The sequence below is a fragment of the Xiphias gladius genome, chromosome 12 (genome assembly GCF_016859285.1).
Source record: "Xiphias gladius isolate SHS-SW01 ecotype Sanya breed wild chromosome 12, ASM1685928v1, whole genome shotgun sequence".
NCBI lineage: Eukaryota > Metazoa > Chordata > Actinopteri > Istiophoriformes > Xiphiidae > Xiphias > Xiphias gladius.
The window spans coordinates 5,085,860-5,109,096 of record NC_053411.1 but is presented as its reverse complement, the minus strand read 5'-3'; the positions used below and the strand labels follow the sequence as shown (position 1 = coordinate 5,109,096).

The 23,237-nt window shown below is 40.4% G+C and overlaps 1 protein-coding gene across 1 annotated transcript in view; it reads left to right on the top strand.

Moving 5' to 3' along the window:
* Window positions 1-23,237, top strand: part of fgf11a (fibroblast growth factor 11a) — an 87,160-nt gene extending 63,923 nt beyond the window's left edge. Inside the window, exons 4-5 of the mRNA XM_040141540.1 lie at window positions 21,347-21,545; window positions 23,095-23,237. Coding sequence (XP_039997474.1) covers window positions 21,347-21,545; window positions 23,095-23,237 — 342 coding nt within the window. The remainder of the gene's footprint in view (window positions 1-21,346; window positions 21,546-23,094) is intronic.

The following is a 23,237-nucleotide window of genomic DNA, read 5'->3' as shown; positions in this document are numbered from 1 at the left end:
TGTACTTAGTTAAAAACAGTGTACAGACAAGTGCTTGACAACTACACATGCATTTGAGATGTTGTTATGGTGTTTGCTGAAATGAAGGTAAAGTAGAAATATGTCTGAACTTAGATGAATATCAAACTGACCTGTGATAGTCGTGGACACATAACTTGATGTGACAGAAGACAGAAGAAAGAAATAGGCCTTTACATTTATTATTTATTCTTCTGAATCGAGCAAAAGCAGTGTAAGAAAATATAAGTATTTGCACCTCATCTGCTTTACCCAAAATCCATTTTGCATAAACTTTATAGCCATTGTCAACCACTACAGTACACGCCAGACAAACTGATTAACATGTATTAATAGCAGATTAAAAGACACTTAATTCACAATAATAATTATAATAATTAATAATAATTCACAATTTCTTATGATGATTCACCTTTCAGATGGGTATATTCATTATTTGTTAGTTAACAAGCTTGGCAGATACCAGCTTTATTTTGTGCACTGTAAAAACTTTTACGTTGTGACTTAAAAAGTATAAATTAAAATTCACTCCTTGTCTACTTCATACCAAAGTATACCATAAAATCTCATGTTCATTTATTTATTTATTTTTGATCAGTTTCAAGTTTGGTCAACTTAAATTCTGCAGTTATCACTTTCAGAAGTTTTAACCATGTGTTCACTCACTCTAAATTTCACTGTCAACTAGTTGACATATACTTCACAGCATTCACTGCAGTTGGGATTTGAAAACGTTATTCCAACGTGAAGTAGGTTTCATAACAGAAAGGAAAATTATGAATTATTATGAATTGGACAAACTCAAAGATCGTATTATGTCATTTTTCTTTAGGGATAGGTCCTGTTACTATGGTATAATGATAGCAATTAAGTCACCTGATACACCAGCCCATACACCTAAGCACACTGTGATGGATACACACAGCAACATCACATGACACAATATTGTCATCTGAGACTATCTGAAACCAAGTCTTTTCACCCCAACCTGGTTTCTTCTTTCTCACACAATGACAGTGAGAGGCTGATGTAATGCCATCTGATCTCACACTGTACATGCTGTCTGTATGCATCTGCGCATCAAACACTTTCCCGCTCTCGGTCACAGCAGCATTTGTATGCTACAACTTGTGAAACAGCTCATACAAAGCTTCTTGAGAGTTATTTCGCATTGATGTGCAGAGAAACGGTAAAGCCAAGCCACAGATTTGAGAAGTACATGGAAGAGTCGATGAAGAGACAGAGGGATGGATCAGAGTACACTCTATCATGATGCAGAGAAAAGCTCTTTTTTCTGCCTTTTTCCTCTTGGCACGCAGGCAAAGTGTGTGAGATTTTGTTTGAAGTGCATTGGTGCGCACACTTCAAAGTCCATCTAACGCTGCCTGCATGCATACTGTCAGAGACAAGGAGGGGAGATACAGGGTTTCTATCAGGTGGAACAATGGAAAATCAGCCTGGAAAGAACAAAGACACTAATATACAAAAAGTCATCCCTCTGCTGAATATCCAGTATGTGAAAATCATTCTGTTGAGACAAAAAAATGCACACTACTTATCGTCTGTCCTTAATTCTATCAGCTTCTCACTTTGTGCAACCACAAACTGCAGTGAGATGTAACAGAATTCTTGTTTCTTCAAGTTCAAAGCCCTTCTCGGCCTAGAAATTAAATAACATGACATAAAGGAGTTGGAAAGTCTGGCTTAGACTGAGTTCTTGTTGCTACCTGAGTTTTCTAACTTCATGTTTGAAGAGGGAAAATGTCCCAACAGTGATCTCATCAAATCTCTACCTGTGGTTAATGGGAAATTTCAGGATTTTTCAACTTTCGTCTTATTCTTATTATTGTGGCCATTCTGACTGGGTCATGCTAGCTTTGCACCTTTAGAGGTTTGGAGATTGGGAAAGTCCAGCAAAACAGCATAAATCGGGCAAGTAGCATAAGCCTCCTAAAGCTTTTTAAATAAAGTTAAATTTGATCATTTCAAATGCTTATTTATGAGTCCAAACAAAAGTAAAAACATAAATTAGCCCCCTGGGTTAGCTATTGTAGCTAACTGCATAGGGATTTACTTACAGGCTAACCATTCATCCATCCATCCTTCCATCCATCTTTTTGATGCTATCTGGAGTTGGGTCGCAGTGGCAGCAGGTTCTGCAAGTTAATCCAGACGTCCACCAACATTTTCCAGCTCCTCCTGTGGGATACAGAGCTGCTTCCAGGCCAGATGATATATAGTCTCTCCAGCCTCTTCTGGGTCTACCTGGGGGTCTCCTACCTTTTGGATGTGCCTGAAAAACCTCCAAGGGAATGGAACTGGCTCCTTTCGATGTGAGGGAGCAGCCGACCTGGATCTCTGAGCTTCTTATCCTGTCTAGAGCCTAGACACCTTACAGAGGAAACTCATTTCAGCCACTACCCAAAGCTCATGACCATAGGTGATGGTTGCAACATAGATCAACTGGTAAATAAAACTTCTTCTTGGCCTTCCAGCTTACCTACCTCTTCACCACAATGATCCAGTACACCACTTGCATTACTGCTGACGCTGTACCAATCTGCCTGTCAATCTCATGCTCCATTTCAATTTCACTTGTGAACAAGAACTCAAAATAGTTCAACTCCTTCACTTCAGACAGCTACTCGATTCAGACTGGATGGCTCGTAGTAACAGCCATGGTACCCCATACTACTGTAGGGCCCCAGACAACACCCCACAAGGGAAAACGGTTGTAAGCTCTCTCCAAGTCCACGAAACATATGTAGACTGGATCGGCAAACTTTCGATGACCCCTCAAGTAACCTTTCAAGGGTAAAGAGTTGGTCCACTGTTCAACGTCCAGATTGGAATCCACATTGCTCCTCCTGGATCTGAAGTTTGACAGTTGGTCGAGTTCAGGAGTTCCTGAAAGTGGTCCTTTCATCGCCAACAATATCCCCAGTCAGTCAACAGTTCTTCTCCCACAGCCTGGGCAAAGCCCTGCTTTCCCTTCTTGAAACATCTGATGATTTACCAGAACTTAAACCGAAAGTCCTTCTTCATAGCTTCTTCAAACTCGTCCCACGCACGGGTTTTTGCATCTGTGAAGGACTGCAGCTGCAGTCCTTCTGGCCTTCCGGTACCCATCTGCTGCTTTAGGGGACCCCCAGGCCATCCTTGCCCACAAGGCCTCCTTGTTCAGCTTGACAGACGCCTTCACAATGGAGGCTTTGAATATGGCCCAGTTTTGGGTTTGGGCTAACCAAGCAAGCCATTTGATTAGCCACATAGAAAACTAATGCTACATATTCATCTGCAGTAATAAGAAACATTCATTACTTTATGTTTCACATATAGGATGATTCTACTACTTTCCCTCTTATGAGCCTCAGAAAATGGTCCTTGCACATGACTTTTCCAGGGCTTGGAACCCCCTCTAGACTGTAAAAACCTGCATGCAAATGCACACACACAGATATAGGGGTTATACTTACCCAGGCATTCTCCTGACAGAAGAAAGGTGACCCATTTTCACAAAGGGAAAGAACCAAGAAGAGAGAGAGAGAAGGGAAAAAGAAAACCATTCGAGAAAATCCCTCTGAGATGACAAACGAGGACGGACAATGGAGAGGAGGAAGAATTTTCTACCCTCTTAACTCATACTACCTGCTCTGCTTTTGTTCTATCCAAATGTGAGCACCAGAGTGAGAGATAGAGAAGAATGCATATGGAACTTTTCGCATATGCATGGAACGAGGCCCCTACGTCATTCCTTGAAGGGTAAGGGAAATTTTAGGAGGCGGTCGAAGAAATATCCTCAACATAAAATTTTAACATGAAAATGTAGAGATTTCAGAAATATTTTAGTACAGGTGCCATTTTCAGTCATGGGTAGAAAATTTTCATTTGCTTTCTGTAGTGGAAACTGCACTGTGGGGCTATGGGAGAATATTTCAATATTTAACCTAGATGATCTTTCCCTAATGTTAACTGTGAAGGCCTAAACGTAACCATGAAAAAGTTGAATCCTGCTTTAGTTGCTATGATGGCATATTGTATAGCAAGAGGGGGTATTGTAGAAAAACAAATTAACTATATTGTAAGTGAATGATTTGCAAATACTTTCAGAATACCAAATTGAAAAATTAACAGTGTTTTGGGATTTTGTTGATTAATAACGTAACACAGGTGGCATTATGTTTCCTGTAAAATGTATTTGCTGTTGCAAAGTAGTATTATAAATGTATTCTCAAGGAGATAAAAGTGACAGTTAAAACTTGACAAATTGCTTTCAAAAGCTCAAATCATAGAGTATTCTCCAGAAGCATCAGGACAAAAAGGCTAACCAAGTGGGAGAGGTGTTTCCTTATCTTTTTTGTGGCAATTCATAGTAGCTGCGGCAGTGTTCCAATGGCTACCCAGCATCAATCTTTCATGGGCCTCTGTGGCAGACGTGTTCCCCTCTGCAACCACACACAGAAAAGCAGATAATTACAACACTTATTTAAGGGATCTGAAAATGAAGTGCCACCTCCCTGCTGTACATTTGCCAGTAATGGCTCAGAGAAAAGACAAAAGTAGTTCTTCTGTCTTGGCCTTCCTAAGACCCGTCATTTATCTTTATTTATCAGTTGCATCGTTCTCATGTAATCCTCATCTTTAATCTTTAATCTACAGTAGTTTCTGATTGTTTTATTCTTATTTGTAATCTCCAGTCCTATACTACCACTGCTCATTTGCCCAATGAGAATGGCAGAAATTTCATCTAATCATCTAATCTAATTTAACGATGACACCTTTTATTCATATTTTAAATATTTGCGGTGAACTCAGTTCATCTTGCAAGCTAATTAAACAGCCTGAAACACACACATTTTGTAACTAATGTGATTGATCTTGAATTCTGCTTTTGGTCTGCTGTTTAATCATGTATGAAACAGTATACGGCAAATCAGCCAGTAGACATGGCCTTGAGGGAGAGAGGAAGTGATTAGAGGACGAAAAAGTCCCATAAGCAATTTTTGGTCAAGGTCACTGATGCCCATAGAGAAATTCTCTTTTCCCTGTCTCCTGTGCAAGGAGGTCAAAGGTCAGGCAGAGCTACAGAACAGCAGTCCCGCTGAAGATGTAGCTCAATTACACAGCAAGGTTTTGGACAAGGGCTCACTGGTAGAAATGCAGTGTTTAGGCTGCTTTGCCACCTCATGGGGTCCCTGGGTGCTTTAATAAAAGCACCAATGAACACACATTTTAAAGTCAAATTAATAAGAATTCAATACATATATGTCCATGTTTTTTTTTTTTTTTTTTTTTTTACGTGTACCTTAAGGTCATTACAATTTTTGATCAAATAAGAAATTTAAATTATATTGTCATTATTTGTTTGTTTGTTTGTTTGTTTTTGCAGTCATAGTGACCATACCCAAGAAAGAGAGACAGATAACACTAGCTAGATGGCTTTCCTTCGTATTACGTGTAGCGAACACTGAGTGTGCAGGAGCTGCCAATGACTCAGAGTGAGTTGAAATAATATAAATGAAAAGTAATGTCTAATGGCGAAATAGTGTTAGAATTAGCAAGCAAGGCTAACTAGCTTTTAGAAACTTAGAAACTGTTTCCACAAATTTATCAAAAAATGTTTTCATTCTTTTTTTAAAAAGCGGAAATATATGCACAGTAACTGCAGTCATTATTGTTTTTTATTTTTCTCACATAAAAAGAGAGAACAATTCAAATTTCAGTTCAGCTTTAAGACACGATAAAGATCTGTGTACATGACGTTTGATTACTGAAGTAGGCACTGTGGTGTTTCCCTTGCAAACACGCAGCATGAATAATTGATCACATTCAAGTGTGGTAAATCCCTTACTCCCTTCTTTGGTTTTTTTTTTTGTATCCAGACAAAACACTCCCACCTCCAGACACATTTAACATTGCAGCAGTGAAAGCAGCTCCTGCCAGGACAAGAGAAAATATTAAACAGGAATTACTTTCCTGAAGAGAGATGACCCTTTACCTCTCTTGAGTGTAGATTCACCTACCTTGGTGAAGAGGCAGGCAGCCAAACATCTCACTTTAGCCATGAGAGATATTTAAGGATCACCCAATTAACACTTTGGAGCCACTCTGTAGAGATGGAGAAGGGGGAAGACAAGGTTAAATGCATATGTTTCTGCAAAATAATTTACTGTAAATAGCAATAAAACACTTCTAATGCCTTAAACTGTTTGTGGATTTTGAGTTGTTGTGCACAAGATAAATAAGAATGGATTGGGAGTGACAAGCTAAATGATGGAGCAAATGTCCTTTTGTCCTTACATGAGCCTTTTGTTTCGGGAGGATTAAACAAGATGATAATACAGGTGAGAAGGAGAATAGAGGAGTGAGTCACTGCAAAGCATCAGTTTATCTGCATTTACATAAAATCATACAGCATGTAGATGGAGTTTTGTTCAAAATGAGGCACCTGCTGACACCTAAGCTTAAAAATGAGTTTAAATTGGGATGAAAAGCTGGTACTTTTTAAAAAGATAAAAAAGACAAAGCATCTTTGACCTTCTCATACATGCCATGAAAAGCTTGCTGGTGTGTGTCCATACAACACATGAGAATCTGAATCTGAAAGTGCACGTGAATCTGCATTCAAGGCCAGGGCTTCTCAAACTCCTTGAGGGTAAGAGTATGGGCATTTGATTGACAGGACAGGCTGGATCTTTGCACTAGTAATAGCAAACACGGCTGATTGTTGTCACTATCTTGAGAGGAGGAAAGAGAAAAGGGGAGAGGAGGATGCTGGGAGGGAGAGAGGGAGAGAAGGGGAGAGGGGGAGAAGGATGGCCTGACAGGCCCAGACTCATACCGAACATAAAGTCTCCGCTGGGAGCAACAACCACCGCCATGCTCATCTTTCTTCCAGCTCTCTCCTCCATCTCCTTTTACCCCCATCCCCCATCTCACTTGTACAGCTTTTACTTGCCTGTCAGTCTATCTTGCTCCCTGTCCGGCCATTTGTGTCTGTTGGACTCTCTTGTGGTTTGCCTTTTTCTCTCCCCTCCACCATCACAACTTTCCTCACCCCTTGCTTTCGGTCACCCCGTTAACCTCTTTTATTCAGAATATTTACCCCTGTCTTGATGTGTCCCTTTTCTGCTGTCCTTGTCCTAGCTCTGTCCTCTACCTCTCTGCTGTCATTTCCCATCTCTCCCTTTGTCCTCCACCTCCTCGTCCTGAAACCTTTCCCTTTCGCAGTCAACTCTACCCTCTCAAATTGTTTACCTCCCCCCTCTTTATTTCACCATTCCTTTAACTGCACTCTATCCTTTTAAAGAATCTATTTTCAGTGAAATCGGATTTTTTACAATGTTTGTATTTATTCTGGGGCCATTTCTTAATCTAATATGAACTGACAGTAATGTAGAAAATACTCAGAGGTACTAAAACATTTCTGCTTGTTCTAAATACATTTCATTGTGTTCCTTCCATGTTAATGCTAGGCTCAGGAAAACTTTCACTGCCAGAAGTACAAGATACATGGGCTACACATGGAAATATGAACAACTGTACGGTCAGTGGAGAGTATTCAAAACTAAAATAAAAAATACCACAATGTAGAAATATTAAACATTAACTTTTACTTACACTAGCCATGCACTAACCATTGTTTTTGTATTTACAATGGATAAAATTACTATGTGATGTGAAGGAGGTTGCTCGAACCTACAGAGAATTATCACCAAATCTGCAGTTTCCCTCAACTCTACGGAGCATTTTAGCATCCACAGCTGGCAGCCGTTTTCATCTGACAAAAAAGGCCCAATAGATTCACTTTACACTAGCTTCCCAGGACCAAACTGCAGACAGACCAAATTAACGACAAGCAAGTGAACATAGTGGAGCATTTAGCAGCCAGAAAACACAGATATTTCACCAGGGAGTTGGTGGAGACCAAAACAGAACTAAAAGGAGAGTGAATAATAGGCTTACATTCACCAGTTGGCCAGAAACATGAGTCAAGCGATAATTTTGTTCTGTGTCAGTGAGCCTCTGTTTTTTATATTCTAATTAAAGTTAGAATATAACAAAGCAGCCATATAATGTGATGATATGCCAGTGTTAAACTTGTTGCACTGCCCCCAAGTGGCCATAAAATCAGTTAATGCAGGTTTAAGTAAAATTAAAAGTTAAAGCTATACCATTACCACAAAAATTCATGCATTTAAACTTGTGTTTCAGTTAAGGTTCGAGTGTTAGCAGAAAAACATACTTCAGTATCAAAAGCAAAAGCAATGATTGTGCAGAATACCCACAGTTTTTTATTGATACATGTATTACAAGATCATTTTTTCATTTATCCATGGATGTGTAAGCAGCACTTTTTGTTCGTCAAGGTGGGGTTCATTTTAATGTTTACTATACTATTGTGCATTTTAATCTATGACAACCCATTACGTCATAAATACTAATTATATGCTTTTGTCGGGTAATTGTAGTGGAGAAAAAAGTACAATAGTTCCCTCTGATATGTAGTGGAGCAGACTCACAAAGTAGCATAGCATGGACATGCGTATGTAAAGCACACACTTAGTTACTTTCCTTAACTGTGTACGGTACAATTAAATTTAATCAAATAGCTTTGGAACCCTATACTGGTGACGCTTATAATTTTCAGTAGGTGTTGCTCTGGATTGCATGATTTTGTACAGGTATTCATGGAATTTTGTCCACCCTTTTCCTCTGACACATGAGACAAGAAATCTGACTTGGGACAGTTTTAGCTACAGTGTGAAAAAAGCCAGAGAGGAACTATTCGAGCAAAAACACTCATCTTTCACACTCCCATACAGCACTGACTGTTCCAGTTACTGAGTGACCTACATCTATACATTTTGAAATTTCACGTCAGTTCACTGATAATACTCATCAGATATAACTGAAGCCTGACTTTGTGATGATAACATGCACGAGCAGAACTTTTTCATAGCAGAGCCAGAGCGACCAGCTGTATGAAGAGAGAGGCCATATGGGCTGTGTGTATCCATCTGTCTCTACACATCCCCAACAATACACAGCTCCTCTTCATCATTCCCTTGTTGCCTTCACCTCTGCAGTACCTTTATTCATATGGTCACCATACATCATTCTTTATTCCCCACCGACAACCTCTTTTTCCATCGTGTTTAATGCCCTACAAATTTCAAATTATATATATTGAGAAAGAACCAAAGAGCAAATAAAAAGCATTTGGTGGTCATTAGTCATGTATCCATTTTGTCTCAGTGATTTAAGGTAAAATAAATAGGTTTTGGAGGTTTTGATATTAATCCAGTGACTAGGAGCAGGTCCATGCAGGCCTCTGTGGTAGCTGGGCAGTGCTCTTGAAGCACTGGGGCATTCACGAGTAGCTCAGCAGAGGTTAATGGCAGGGGGGAAACTCCTTGTCATGGCTTCATTGTCTGAGGCACTGGGACCCGCTTACCTGTGGGCACCTCCTGAAAATTGCTTTCTGATAAAAATAGTGCTCAGCAGACCTGGCCCACTTTATTAGCCGTGTGCTCTGGAAAAGCCTCCCGGGTAGAGAGATGGCAGTGGGGGGGGGATTTGTGGACGGTGGTGGGGGAAGAGGGGGGTCGGCATGGTGTTCTGAGATGTAGTCAAAGGCACACACGCACACACAGCGAAAAAATGAAGCTGTACACACGCACACATATACTCCCCTGTGCAATTTAGCCACCCTCCAAATCCCCACAAACACACATGTGCAGCCAGGTATAAACAATCTGACAGAGGCAGGTAGACATAATTGGGACGGACTCCGATACCCGGGACCAGCTCTGGCCAAGCTCTCCGCAGTTAACAGGGGAAAGTTGAGCAAAATAAAACTTTACTCTGCCAGATGACATTGTAGATCTACACTCAGAGGATAAATGAACAAAGCTCCACTTGTGACCCAATACTGTGAGGCAGAAATAAAACCCATGTCCTGCCTTTTTTCACATGCAGTCTCAGGGAGAGACAAGTCCAAGCTAATTGTCCACCTCAAATGTGCTGAACTTTAAGCACAAATCTGTACTGTAAACTAACAGAAAGCTGTCTTGACAATGGTGACCTTTATGTTATTACTAGTATAGCTGTGTTGCATGATTTTAAAAACCCTTCTCTGTCAGACGATAAACTGTTTGCTCAAAAGAGGAAAGGTTTGCAGACAGCCACGAGACAGGAGTCAATGGTACAAATTCATATTTTGAATTAACTGTGTGAACGTAATGTCAGTGGCAGTAAATGTCACGGTACAGAGAGAATAGAAAGAAACTTGGAGAGCTAATAGCGTTAGCATGTTACTGGCTGGCTATAGCAGTTAACGCGCCAGCTAGGATAGTTCACCAAGCTTGTAGAACCAGCTTTCTGTTGTGACTGGGCCTCTCTACTTTCCCTCCCTGCTCCCTGCTCTGTTATTCATTCCACTTCGGTTTATCTCTCCCACCGATTCTCCAATCACTCCTCTGCGCTATGTCTGTCGCTCAGTCTTTCTCCCTTGTTTGTTCCCTCCCCTCCCTGCCTCTTCTCTGCATTGTTTGTGGCGTCCTCTAAGCACTCCTCTGGGGACTCCTTTCTGCTAAATAGGGAACACCTCTGCTCACATGACCAAGCTAGGTGAGATGGGAAAGGGGGGGGGGGGCAAAGGAAGCAAGGTATGGGGAAGAGAGGAGAAAGGAAGGGCAGGGGAATGGGTAAAGAAAGATGTGCGGCATCATGGCGGAGGAAGAGAAGGTGATGTGAGATAGGATTTAATATCCACCCAAAAATGCTGCAGCTGCATCCTGAGCCAACACAATAGCCTTGCTGCATTTTGACTTACGGCTGTCCCGATGAGCTGAGAGGGTAGCGCCCAGTTCTGCATTCTGATCAGTACTAACAGTCCATACACACACTCACACAGGGTCACATACACACAAGAAGACAGGGGTATTTATATATATATATATATATATACATATGCATATATATACAGATGTATGCAGAGATACATTTTATATGATAATTTATAAGATACCAAACATAAATCGGTAGAAGAAGTTAAAGTACACAAGCTTTTTACTGTAAATTAATTCTAATGGATGTTGTTCTTTATAAATTTAATGCTGTGGCATTCTGCTGCCATGTCTTATAAAACTAGTTAATTGGGATGGATGGTCTTTGGTGATGTAGAGAGTTACCACATCCATCATCACACCTTCTGTTCGATAACAGCGAGCAGTTCCTTTCTCTATAAAGACGGGCAGAGAGGACGTTATGGGTGGGGGTCCTCCAAGATATTTAGTTCAATGGTTTTCCTGCAGTGCTATTGCGAAGAGCAGGTCACAGGACCCGTGCAGGGCTCATGTTTCAGAAATGTAAGCAAAATCTGTTTTTCTATCTTTTAAATTCATACTTTTAAGTAATAAGATACATTGTAGTCTGGCTGATTTTTGGCAACATGTATTCATCTACTATGCATATGAAATATGAAGTTTTTGCTTGCACAGTCACTTCTCACCTATGATCTTCATTTTAAATTGTATGTGCCATTGTTTGGCAGTAAGGTAGGGGGCAGCAGAAAACAGCTATACACACACAACGTTGACATATCATCACTTATTTTGTAGAAATAGCCAACTTGTTAATAAATGTTTGCTTATTTACACTGTTGTTGAACTGTTGTCATCAAGTGTAACTGTGATTGGCACAGCTGTGTCAGAGAAATTAGACCAGTGATTTTATTAATTACCACATCCTCTAAAAACTATACTGGGTACCTGTAAGTTCAGTGAAATGCTTTGTTACCCTCTACAGGTTTCAACCAAAACACAGGTAAAAATAAAAGGTTACATTTTATTGTGAAAAATTCATCACCTAAGGCTTTAAAACTGAAAGAGCCCCTGTCAGAACAAAAAATAGTGTTAGCATGCAGTAACAAAACGGAACAGTCCTCTGTGTAGTCATGAATAATTTTACCATCCGTATTTTCATCACATGTCGACAGTACTGTAAATTCCATGTGGTTCACCTCATTCATGTTTTCTTGTGTAATACCATGCCTTTAATACGTTTATGTTCTACACAGGTCAATAATGGCATTATATGAATATATAAGTCCACACAGCATAAGCATGTAGTATATAGAAGTACTTCTTGGCCCCCTTACCTCCCCACCACACACACACACATTTGTATGACCTCACACAAACACACAGACACACTTGACTGGTGCCAAACTGGCAATTAGTCAGCCCCCTCAACAAAACCTTCAACAAAGTCTTCCTACAGAATGACCTGAGAGGACCAAGCTGCCTGCACACACACACACACACACATACACACACACACACACTCTCCCACACACTCAGGCGTCCTCTTGCCTCCAACTCCTCTCCTCTGACCTTCCTCACCCACCCATCGAATCAGAAACCGCTTGTCTCTTTTTCTTTGAGTCAGCACTCTTGTTTCCTTTCCTCTGCTCCCCTTCCTTTCTCTTTCGCGCTCTGTACGTCTTTCTCTCCCTCTTTCACACTCTGATTGACCCCCCCATCACACACACACACACACACACACACACACACACACACACACACACACACACTCCTTGAGGAAGGAGGAAGGAGATGGGAAGAAATTTGTAAGATGGAAAAGACTGAGCGAAAAGGGAGGATAAGTAAAAAGAAGAGAGATAGAGATGAGGAGAGGAGGAAAGAGGAGTAGAGAAGGAGAGATGAATAAGGCAGTGTAGATGTGAGGCAGGTTATCTCTGGTCCCCTTTGGAAAATCCCCAAATGCACAGCAAGGGTCTGGCAGTCAAGGTGAGAAGCAGAGAACATCCCTCCCTCCCTCTCTGCTTCTTCCCCCTTGTGCACCCGCCTGCACCCTCTCCAGCTGTTCTCATTACAGTATGAATGTGTGTGTGTGTTTATGTGTGTCTGTTTTTTATTTCCACTCATTTGTCTGCGTGTGTTTGTTTAAAGGGTTGTTTCATGCGTAAATTTGTTTATTCATCCTTTTATGCAGCCAGACATCATGAATGTGTGTTTACATATGGGTGGATGATGTTTTTCTCGCCTGCCTGCGTGTGAGTTGCCTTTCGGTGTACATATGCCTGTGTATGTGTTTTCTGGATGGTGTGAGCCCATCAGCCGTGGTCGAGCTACAGCACTCCTCAGGGCGTCCCTGTAAATGCCAGAATGTTGGCACGGACGAGGACCCCTCTCCACCTGAACTGCTGAAAACTTCTTACTCTTCTCTGTCGGTCAGCAACTCACAGACACGCATGAGGGCTTACAAGAGCATTGAGGGGCAAAAAGGTGGAAGTTAGACAGAGGAAGACAGAAAAAAAACTTTTAAAGCCAGTAATTGGGTTGTGGGTCTGTCTGATCATTAAAAAATCCGTTTCCTGAGGAGAAATGGGTAATTTTGTGAGTCTAATTTGATTTTCAAAGTTGATTCTTGACCTTGAAAACAGCTTACGGTTAATTTGGCAGCTGTTCTTGAGCTTTCAATCATGTCAAATTATGATTTTGCTCAGCTTTAGATGTTTAAGGTACTTTTTTTTCTGAGCATTGTAAAGCTGCTATAATCAATATTTTTACGTTAACAATGGATCGAATGATGTACACATGAAAGGGGTTGCTCACTGTAAAGAACTCACCAAAAAATTATCAGCAAACTCTGATTTTCCCGTGAGCTCTGCAGAGCGTTTTAAGGTCTTTTCTGCTCATTGTTTTGGTTTTTTTAGGCCCAAAACCTTACTATCTTGGTTCAGTCTTCCCACTCTAATCAGCAATGTTTCCAAGAACAGCAGGCAACAGTTTTTAGTAAAAACTTGGTATATATTACCTTTCTAGCACCAAACCGACAGACAGTCAGATAGTTAGTGACTAGCTAGTCAACATAGTGGAGCAGCTAATGTTGTCCTGTAACTACTGAATGTGTAAATAAACCATTGTTTGTCAAGAAGACATGACACTATTGTATTAGCTTAAACACTAGGGTTCAAAGGTCATTGTTAGCCTGAGAGAGCAGGAACTGTAAAAGTTCTCATACTGTATCAAAAAATAAATTTATTTGACTAATACACATATGATCACTTCAAGATTATATCCTTTTAAAGGGGCTACATATAAGTTTTTGCTATTGCTACATAGTCAGTGTTAGAATTTACAGCTGTTTACTTACCAGTCTAGAAGAAGCGTTGCAAGTTCAGCATTTAACTTCATTCCTTTACTCGCCCAAAGCTGTCTTCAGTGTTGGATAGCAAAACCAACGTTAACCCTTGTTTTGTTTCTATTTCTGTCACTTCTTTTCCTTTAATGAAGTTAGCATGCTAACTAGCAAGCCCTGGCCCGGTGGGCCAGTCTCGCTATTTTCCGATAGTGGGTCACTGTAGCATCCAGTCTGCCCTTAGTCCAACAGGAAAGGATGAAGAAGTAGCACTGCTCAGGAGGCATGTTTTAACCTCTTGTCTTGTAAACATAACAATGGCTGAAGCTCTTGGCAAGTGACCATCACCATTACCCTTCCTGCAAGAAACCACGTTTGGCAGCAGAGAAAACTTACATATAGCACCTTTAATATGGGGCATTTCAAAGTACAGGAGCAATAAAAAATGTTTGCTTGTCTTGAAAGTTACATTTCTGAATTTATGCTGATTCTGAAAAGTTGTATTGAAGCAAAAAAATTTACAGAACTCTTAATAATAGTCTTAAAGGCATAACCCCTTATATAAATGCATCATAAATTTAATTTATTATTGTTTTCCAGTGCTGTTGGAGGTTTGTTTACATCAGGAGTTTTTGTGAACTCAGCCATAAATTTCAGTTAAGATCGAAGCACTCTAAATCAAACTCAATTACCATAAGTTTGTAAAGAATAACAGTAATATAGATAGTCACAAAAATTACTGATAGGGCCTTTGAAATCAGCTTCAGTATTCCCTACTTGCATCCTGCAGTAATACAGCAGATTCACACACACACACACACACACACACACACACACACACACACACAGCTACAGTGGATATGAAACATCCCTTTTTTTCAGAGTGAACCATTTTTTGTCTGTGAAAATTTCCTAACAGCGCTGCTTGCCAGTTGAGGCACAAGTCAGCTACAAAAATGTTTCTTTTAAAACTCAAGTGAATAGACTATTTGCTGATGCCACTATGGGATTTGACAAAGTTGCTTTGAATGTCAGAGGTTGTTTTTCATGTTTTTAACATGAGAACTTGCTCGTCTATCCACCTGAGAATGCAATTCTGTTTTGGAAGTTTTCTTCCCTAAATGCTGAGTGATGGTTTAGACACAGAATCTGAAAGAACAGCACTGATGATAACACTACAGAGAATGCCAGTGGGGCTACATGTTGTCCATGCATAAATTAATAAAAGATAATTACTCCTCTCTTTAGACAATTATTTTGCAAACTCCTGTGATGCTTCCTCAGCTGTTTGTCCTCAATTAAAGTTGTTTTTCTGCTCATTTGCTCAGATAATAATCAGCTTTCCTGGTAAACAAGCTTTTGCAAGGCTAACCTTGCCCTGAGTGCTTTTAGGGCTGATTCTTATCAATCTGACAAGAGTTGCATCTGCAGATAAATATTTCATCATTCCTTATTCAGGAACAAAAACGCCCCACTTTACTTCACTGTTAGATTTACCATGTTCTGATTAAAATTTCACCTCACAGCTTTATTAACACAAAGAAACACTCACAGCTGTAGCATAACAGCAGCTGACACTGATGTGACTTTTCTTAGATCTCATGATGATCTAAATATATAGCTGTGATAGAAAAATCTTTTCATATAATCGCACACGCAGTCTTACACAAAACCTCTTCTTGGGGCCAGTAAGTGTCACAAACTCAAGCTACTTCTGCCCACAGCATCCCACAAAGCCACTGAAGCAACTGCTTTTCTGGAAGAAAGAAAACATTTCTCAATTCACGGTCAATCCAATATATTTTTATAACCCAGCAATGCCTTTGAACTAGTTTCTGTTTTATTGGCCTGTGAAGTGAAGAGACAGGAGGGAAAGGACAGAGAGAGGGAGGCTGAAGATGTAATCTGACAGACAGGCAGTTGACTGATGTGAAGTTTTGACTTAAACTTAACTTTTTGACCTTTGTCATACCCCACATTCTCAAACAACAAAAAGCAACGTACAAATGCATTTTTGCACAAAGATGATTTAGATGACTGTTTCAATTAATACTTTCTTTAAAGCTGCATGAATCAATATTTTAAAAATAACAACAGATCAAATTACTACATGTAATGTGGACAAGGACAGTTTGGCAGGCCAAATTTCGCAGTTGTGGACTCAAGTCACCTGACTTGGACGCGAATTTGATGACTGAAGACTTGATCAAATCAAAAACGACTTTCAACTCGAGAGGTGTGTCCGGCAGTGCAGACCAGCAGACAGACAACAGACGACAGCTCATCACACTTTATCAGTTTAATTTTAAATGGAATTAACTTTATTCCAAAGTAAAAACAAATTTTAGAAAAACGTAAATGTAAATGTACTACATCATTACTCTATTTAAAAATTACATTAGATTTAGTGAAAAGCACATAATAACTTATTTAGGACTTGAAAAATAGGACTCCATAGGACAAGTGATGATTATCAGCATATATATCCTATATCTCATATCTATCATATCTATCATAAACACTGCTATTGGCATATCAGCTTACGAAAGCCCATTTTGCTTGAATGAAGCAATCCAACCCTCGGTAATGATCTGTCGTAGTGGCTGACACATGAAACCGCCAACATCATTTACTGAAAGTTGTACAAATTCAGCACATCTCATGTATTTCCTCAGTCATGTCGAGTACAAACACACACACACACACCAGCCAGTTCACACATGTGCCCTATCAACGCTGTGAAATACATTTGTCCTCTGGGATCTGGTCGATAAGTGTCTGCGACTCAAAGCCCCTGGATTAACCTGTGGATGCCTGATCGCAGCTTGTAAGTCGTTTTAAGTTCTTCATGCTCGGTTGCGTCGCCTCGTCGCTCGTCCAATCAAAGCCTAATCCAGGTTTTTTTCTGCCCTAATGCCTATTGACTTTTCACAGAGGTCTTACATAGAATCAATTCCCCAGCTGAGCGCATAGGGGGCTCAGTGGTTAATGGCAGCCCTGTGCCTGTGAGCGGGGTTGAATAATGTCTTTAGGTGTCAACGGATGGAAATGAGACGTGTGTCATTCCTGGAGAATAATCCTACAGTACTATCTCTGTGTCTCCTTCTTCAACTCTCACGTGGTCTGTTTGGTTTCATTTTTTTTCTCCTCTTTTGCTCCCCCCCTTCTTCTTTCCCGCGTTTCATCTTGTCCTCTCTTTTCCCCTGCCACTCCCTCTCTTTCCTTCCATCCCTCTTCCTCTCTTCTGTCTGAGTCTGTGAGTGAGTGATGAGGAAGGCAACCACTCCATCCGTCACTGTTTATGTTTTGAGTGTGTATAAGTGCGCGCACGCGCGTGTATATGTGTGTGTGTGTGTGTGTGTGTGTGTGTGTGTGCATGTCCTCTGGCACCAAGTGGCCTCCCACTGATGTAAAAGGGATCTGTCATGTCTCTCTGTCACAACAGCAGACACGCATGACTGGATGTACACACCCTCACGCACACACACCTAAACACACCCACACACCCACAATAGTTCGGTCATGGATAATATTTTATGATCCTGGCTTGATCTGATTAGTGATTGTGTGTAGTAGACTGTGTTTTTTTATGTTTTTTTTGTTTGTTTTTTTGTTTTTACTTCATGTTCCATGTTCTTGCATTGTCTGTTGCTCTCTCTTGTTTTTCTTATCGATTTAGGGCCAAATGAAAGTTGAGAATTTTTGTTAAATCAAGACCTAAATATCATTCTGAAATCAGTTAAAAGCAGCATTTGAAGCTGCTGATAGGCAAAATAATTTTATCCTAAATCATACAACGCAACATGTGGGGACACTTCAACAAATTCTGCCTAAAATATACAAAACAACATGGAGTTTGGTGCAGCAAAAGCAGCACAAAAAGAAATGATTTTCTGCATTTGTGGCTCTTCTACAACTCGAGCTGTTTTCAGTGTGCTAAACAAGGTCCTTTGGGGAGAGCTGAGCATTATGGAGTGGCGAGGAGACAGGAGTTAATTTTGGAGCATTAGCAGCAGCGGCAGTGACAGGATCCCCGGACTGCCTGTGTGTTTGGAGCAGCCCCTGCTGAACACGAGAGGAACTGCATCACTGATCGTATAGTCTGGTTTGTCTTTGACATGAGGAGGATGAGGGTTATTGGTCTCAGGTGACAAATAGCTTTCACTGTCTTTATCAGTTGGACGGTCTACCTTAGTAGCTCGTTAGATGTTCTGGGTTAAGAGGTGTAAGAGAGACAGCCCGCTGCAGTTTATGATAAAGAGGAAATCAGAAATCAGCCTGGAGTGTAGTCAGAGTAAATGCTCTGCAGACAGATGTGCATCTGTCCCCTGTGTGTCTGCTGTGTGAATAATGTGTCTCTGTAAATGACTGCTTAATAGTGTGTTATCCTATAAAGCAGCGGTGCTGATGGCACCTCTGTGACTAAGTACACATGGCTGGCTTCTGGCCAAGACAAAAGACTTATTTCATTAAAATCAATTTTTATCGTCAATCAAATTTCATAATGTGATCATTGAAGTTTCCTATACAGTAGTAGTTATTTTGTGTTTTCAAATATTCACAAATGCCAAATGAAAATAACGTAAGATGATGAAATGTTTTGGAGATGATCTTCTGACATTCCAAACAAAACAAAAAATGACACACAATCATATAAACTCCCTGCATTGTGTGCAGAGGTGAGTGTATTCATGTAGTCATGTATGCAAGCTGCACATAAGTCTTTCTGTTTTCCTGCTCTGAAATATTAAAGGTGTATTTTACAAGAGGAAATCATAAATTAAGGATTCTCTGAAAGCAGAACTGATTTTTACTCATGTTTGTTGCCTGTCCAATCATGTTTACTGACTGTAGGTCATATTTTACCACCTCCTAGCATGTAAGCCTTGAAGGTGGATTTGAAATTTGATCCATTGTGTAACGCTCTTTTTGTGCGAATAACCATTTTAAGGGCTACGAGTTTTGTGTCGCTTGAAAGTAGCTCAATGAGAAACGTACTTACAATGATTCAGATAAAATCTGCTCAACCCCTGTTCATCTGCTGTGTAGACACTTGTAGACCCCAGTGTCAAAATAGTTCTGAGTCCAGCATTTTTGGAGCATGGGCAGATACTAGGGAATGCAAGTCAAGATATCTGGGCCCGTGCAGCTCTAATTGTGAGCATTTTTTTCTTTAATCTATCTCCTGTGATTCACTGGAGCATCTGTTTAAATGTGAAACTATGTCTGTGAAGAAAAACAGATACAAGAAATGCATAATTTTTACCATATGAAATATGATTCCTAGTTGAGATCAAGCATTTTTGTGTTTTGTTGTCAGCATTGTAAGTGTCAACATAGAAAATGAACCACAGAAAATGAAGTGCTATTGATGTGATCTTGGTCAACAGAAGTTGGATATTTCAGCTCTTCAATTTATTTGGTAAAGTTAAAGTGTCATCTGTACAGGCTCCATGTTTTGCTTTCAGATGTTACAACCCCTTTTTTCTTCTACAACTTAAGTTGCTTTACTACCAAAAGTTCCAGGAACATTAATTTCCCAAGAACTAATGTCCAGGAACCTTCCCAGGTGAAAGAGCATTGTAATTTGCATTTCCACAGATAAAGGACATTTACGGGGTAAAAATGTCTCCACCAGAACTTAATTTACACCCTGGTTCCTCCAGTGGAAACGCAGAACCAAGTTCCTCAAAAGTTTCCTGTTCCTAGATGAAAGTTCTGCATCTTCTGGTATTTACTAAGGGATGATATCGTATTTTCCAGTATAGTACAATATTATTTACCCAAAATTCCTATATAGTGGTTTTGCTAAAAGAAAAAAAAAGGATTACCATGGTTGTATCTTAATTTTAAATAATTAACAGAGCAGGATCAAATATGTGTCTCATTAGAAAAGATGACTGGCTGACCCTCTGATCTTATAAATTCTGGTATTTAGTCTTCAAAAAGACACAAAAACTTGAGTTGTCCACCACGATTTTGCAGTGTAAAACAATGTTGTTGGCTCCAGAAAATATTCTGCTTTCTTAAGAAAATCAGACTTTGCCTGTTGGGAAAAACCCGGTGGCTGTAATCCTGTAAAGTTCCCCTCAAATCCACACACACACACACAGAGTGCAGAGAAGATGAGATGCATCATACTGCAATGCAAACGGGGTTAATGATAGCAGTCTGATTACAACTTCCAAGTGGATCCAGACCTTTTGATGCTGCTCTGTGCTGTTGGAGCAAAGTTAATAGGTGGGCAAGGAAATGAATGGCTCCCTAAGTGAATGGATGTGTAATTAAAGAATGGGCGATGCAGTCAATGTAATTAGCTTGTTTATGTGTGGTACAATATAGGCAGGCGTTAAGGTCTTGTGCCTGCGGTGGCAGAAAAGCATAGAGAGAGAGAGAGAGAGAAAAGAGATAGAAGACGAGAACAGGAGGAGGAGAGAGAGTGAGAGAGCAAACTCCTTATTCAGGTCTTTTCTGCTCACCCGTCACATCAAGGCTCCAAATCAATCCCGCAAATTGGTTTGTTCCTTGACAAGGTTACCAAATGACGGCGGGATGGAGGGAATGAGGTGGAGAAGGAGAGGCAGAATATAAGATAGAGAAGGAATATGTGAGAGCTGTAACGAGAGAGAGATGGAGGGGGGTCCTGGTGTTGACGTATTGTCTAACGCAGAACCATGGGTGTCTGTCTGTTTGTGGGTGTGTGTGTCTGTGAGCTGAAGGCCGACAGTTAAACTATGGAGGGGGTGAAGGATCCGGTTGATTATTGTTTGTTACAGGTAAATCCCACCAGCTGAGTTATGGCTCACGAACCACTTGGTCCATGTGGCAAATAGGCATGTGCACATGTTGGAATGAGTCTGTGTGTGTGTGTGTGTGTGTGTGTGTGTGTGTGTGTGTGTGTGTGTGTGTGTGTGTGTGTGTGTGTGTGTGTGTGTGTGTGTGTGTGTGTGTAATTTCTTTATGCAGCCACGGATGCTCCTGTAACCCTGTCACGATGAAATGTGGGTCCCATTTCCTCCCATTCTCAGCTGAACCAGTGGAATTGGGGAGTAAATATATAAATAATAGAATAGATAAAAAATGGCAGCCGCCCTAAATGTGTTATTCTTCTCCTCTGAACTGATGTGTTTGTGCTTCTTTCTCTGTGTGTGTCTTTCAGGAACACTTCACGCCGGAGTGTAAGTTTAAGGAGTGTGTGTTTGAGAACTACTATGTGACCTACTCGTCCATCCTGTACAGACAGACCCAGTCGGGGCGAGCGTGGTACATCGGCATCAACCGGGACGGACAGGTCATGAAGGGGAACCGCGTCAAGAAGACCAAGGGAGCTGCTCACTTCCTGCCCAAACTCATTGAAGGTACAATAGATTACTTTTTTGGTGCATACTCCTTTAAATAAAGTTATGTTTAATCGAGCATTTCAGCATAGGAGGACACACTGGTCTCATGGTATATAATGATGCTGCCATGTAACTGTATACTCACTTGCATCACAGTAAAAGGGTAAAAACACAATCTGCAGAGGGTGGTAGGTGGGTATTGAGGTTAACAAGGGCACAGCGCCAAATTTTTGCCTAAGTGCCCCCTAATTGTTTTATACTGTGCTCATACTGGTTTTTTTTGTTTATTCGAAAGCCACTGGGAATGTAAAACACATCGCTACCTATACACCCAAAGATTTTTGCACAGACAGTTGTTTAAATACATACACCGATTGTTTAAATGCCAAAGATTTCAGGAACTTGCCAAAGGCTGAGTCAGTATTATGTCCTACGAACACCAGTGGCAACATGTGAACAGACATTCACTTGTATAACACTATTTTTAGAATAGTGCTGTTTTAATATTTTAATAGTGTGATTTCATGTTTTCCACTAAAGATTATATGTTTCCAGTTTTATTTTATTACATCACTAATTAGTGTAGGTAGGGGTGTTTACAGGGGACAAAATAATGCAATCACTTAATGGAATATGACTTAAACTGAAGAATGAACCTCATTAACAGTTACAAACATTGCTACAAAGGTGAGTCATGTTACAATTGGTTAGATAGTTAATAGCAAAGTACAAAGCAGAGAGTAACTGCACACTGTGTTTAATTTACCAGGCAATGACTGACCCTACTGGCCTGATGAAGACCCAGTTTGGTCAAAACATGGCCTTCTTACTTAAAATGAAATTTTGATAGCACTAGGGCACTTTGCAGCCAATGCATAAACACACTACTAGTTGTACGTATACAACTGCCTTCCTTAGTATAGACTGTCTAGAATTAATCAGAGACACCTCGTGTGTGATTTAGCCTGCACCCCAGCTTGTGTATTAAATCAGTGATTAATTCAGCAAAACACAACCTTCTTTTTTAAACCTATGCCGAAGCATAACAATCCTTTACCTTAACCACAACCCGTAAGGTTTTCATCCTTAAGCTTATTGCCTAGCTATACATTTTGTGTGCTGTTAATAAACTTCTAATTGGGGGCCCATTTGCTTTATTTGGAAGCCACAGTGCAGTGTAAAGATACTTTACAACGTTTTTTCTTCTACATTGTTTCATCTACCAGTGTTTCCCTATCTATTTAAAGCTGACTTACATTTTGAATAAACGAGGTCATGTTCACATTGTCAAAGCATTGACTTCCATTCGTAGTTTCAAAAAAGAGACAGTGGCTGACAGAAATGCAGGTCAATACATAGCCTGACCTGGAAACACTGAGAGAGAGGAGCTGAGGGCAGCATATCAATGGCACCAATTTCCATCTTATGCCATAAACATTTTTTAAGACACCTCAATCATCAATCAAAACTTCTACAAAAAGGGGCTTTAAATATTTTCATTCGTGGAAAAATAGAATTTTCTAAAGAACAAGCTCATTTAACTCTGTGTAACCTTTTCCCTTCTCAGTGGCCATGTACAGGGAGCCCTCTCTACACGATGTTGCTGAGCAGAGTCCGCCCAGGAAAACGCCCAAGACCTCCAGTGACTCACCCGTGCTCCAGAATGGCAAGAAGGACCCTCAATCCAAAACCAAAACGTCCTCCTCCTAG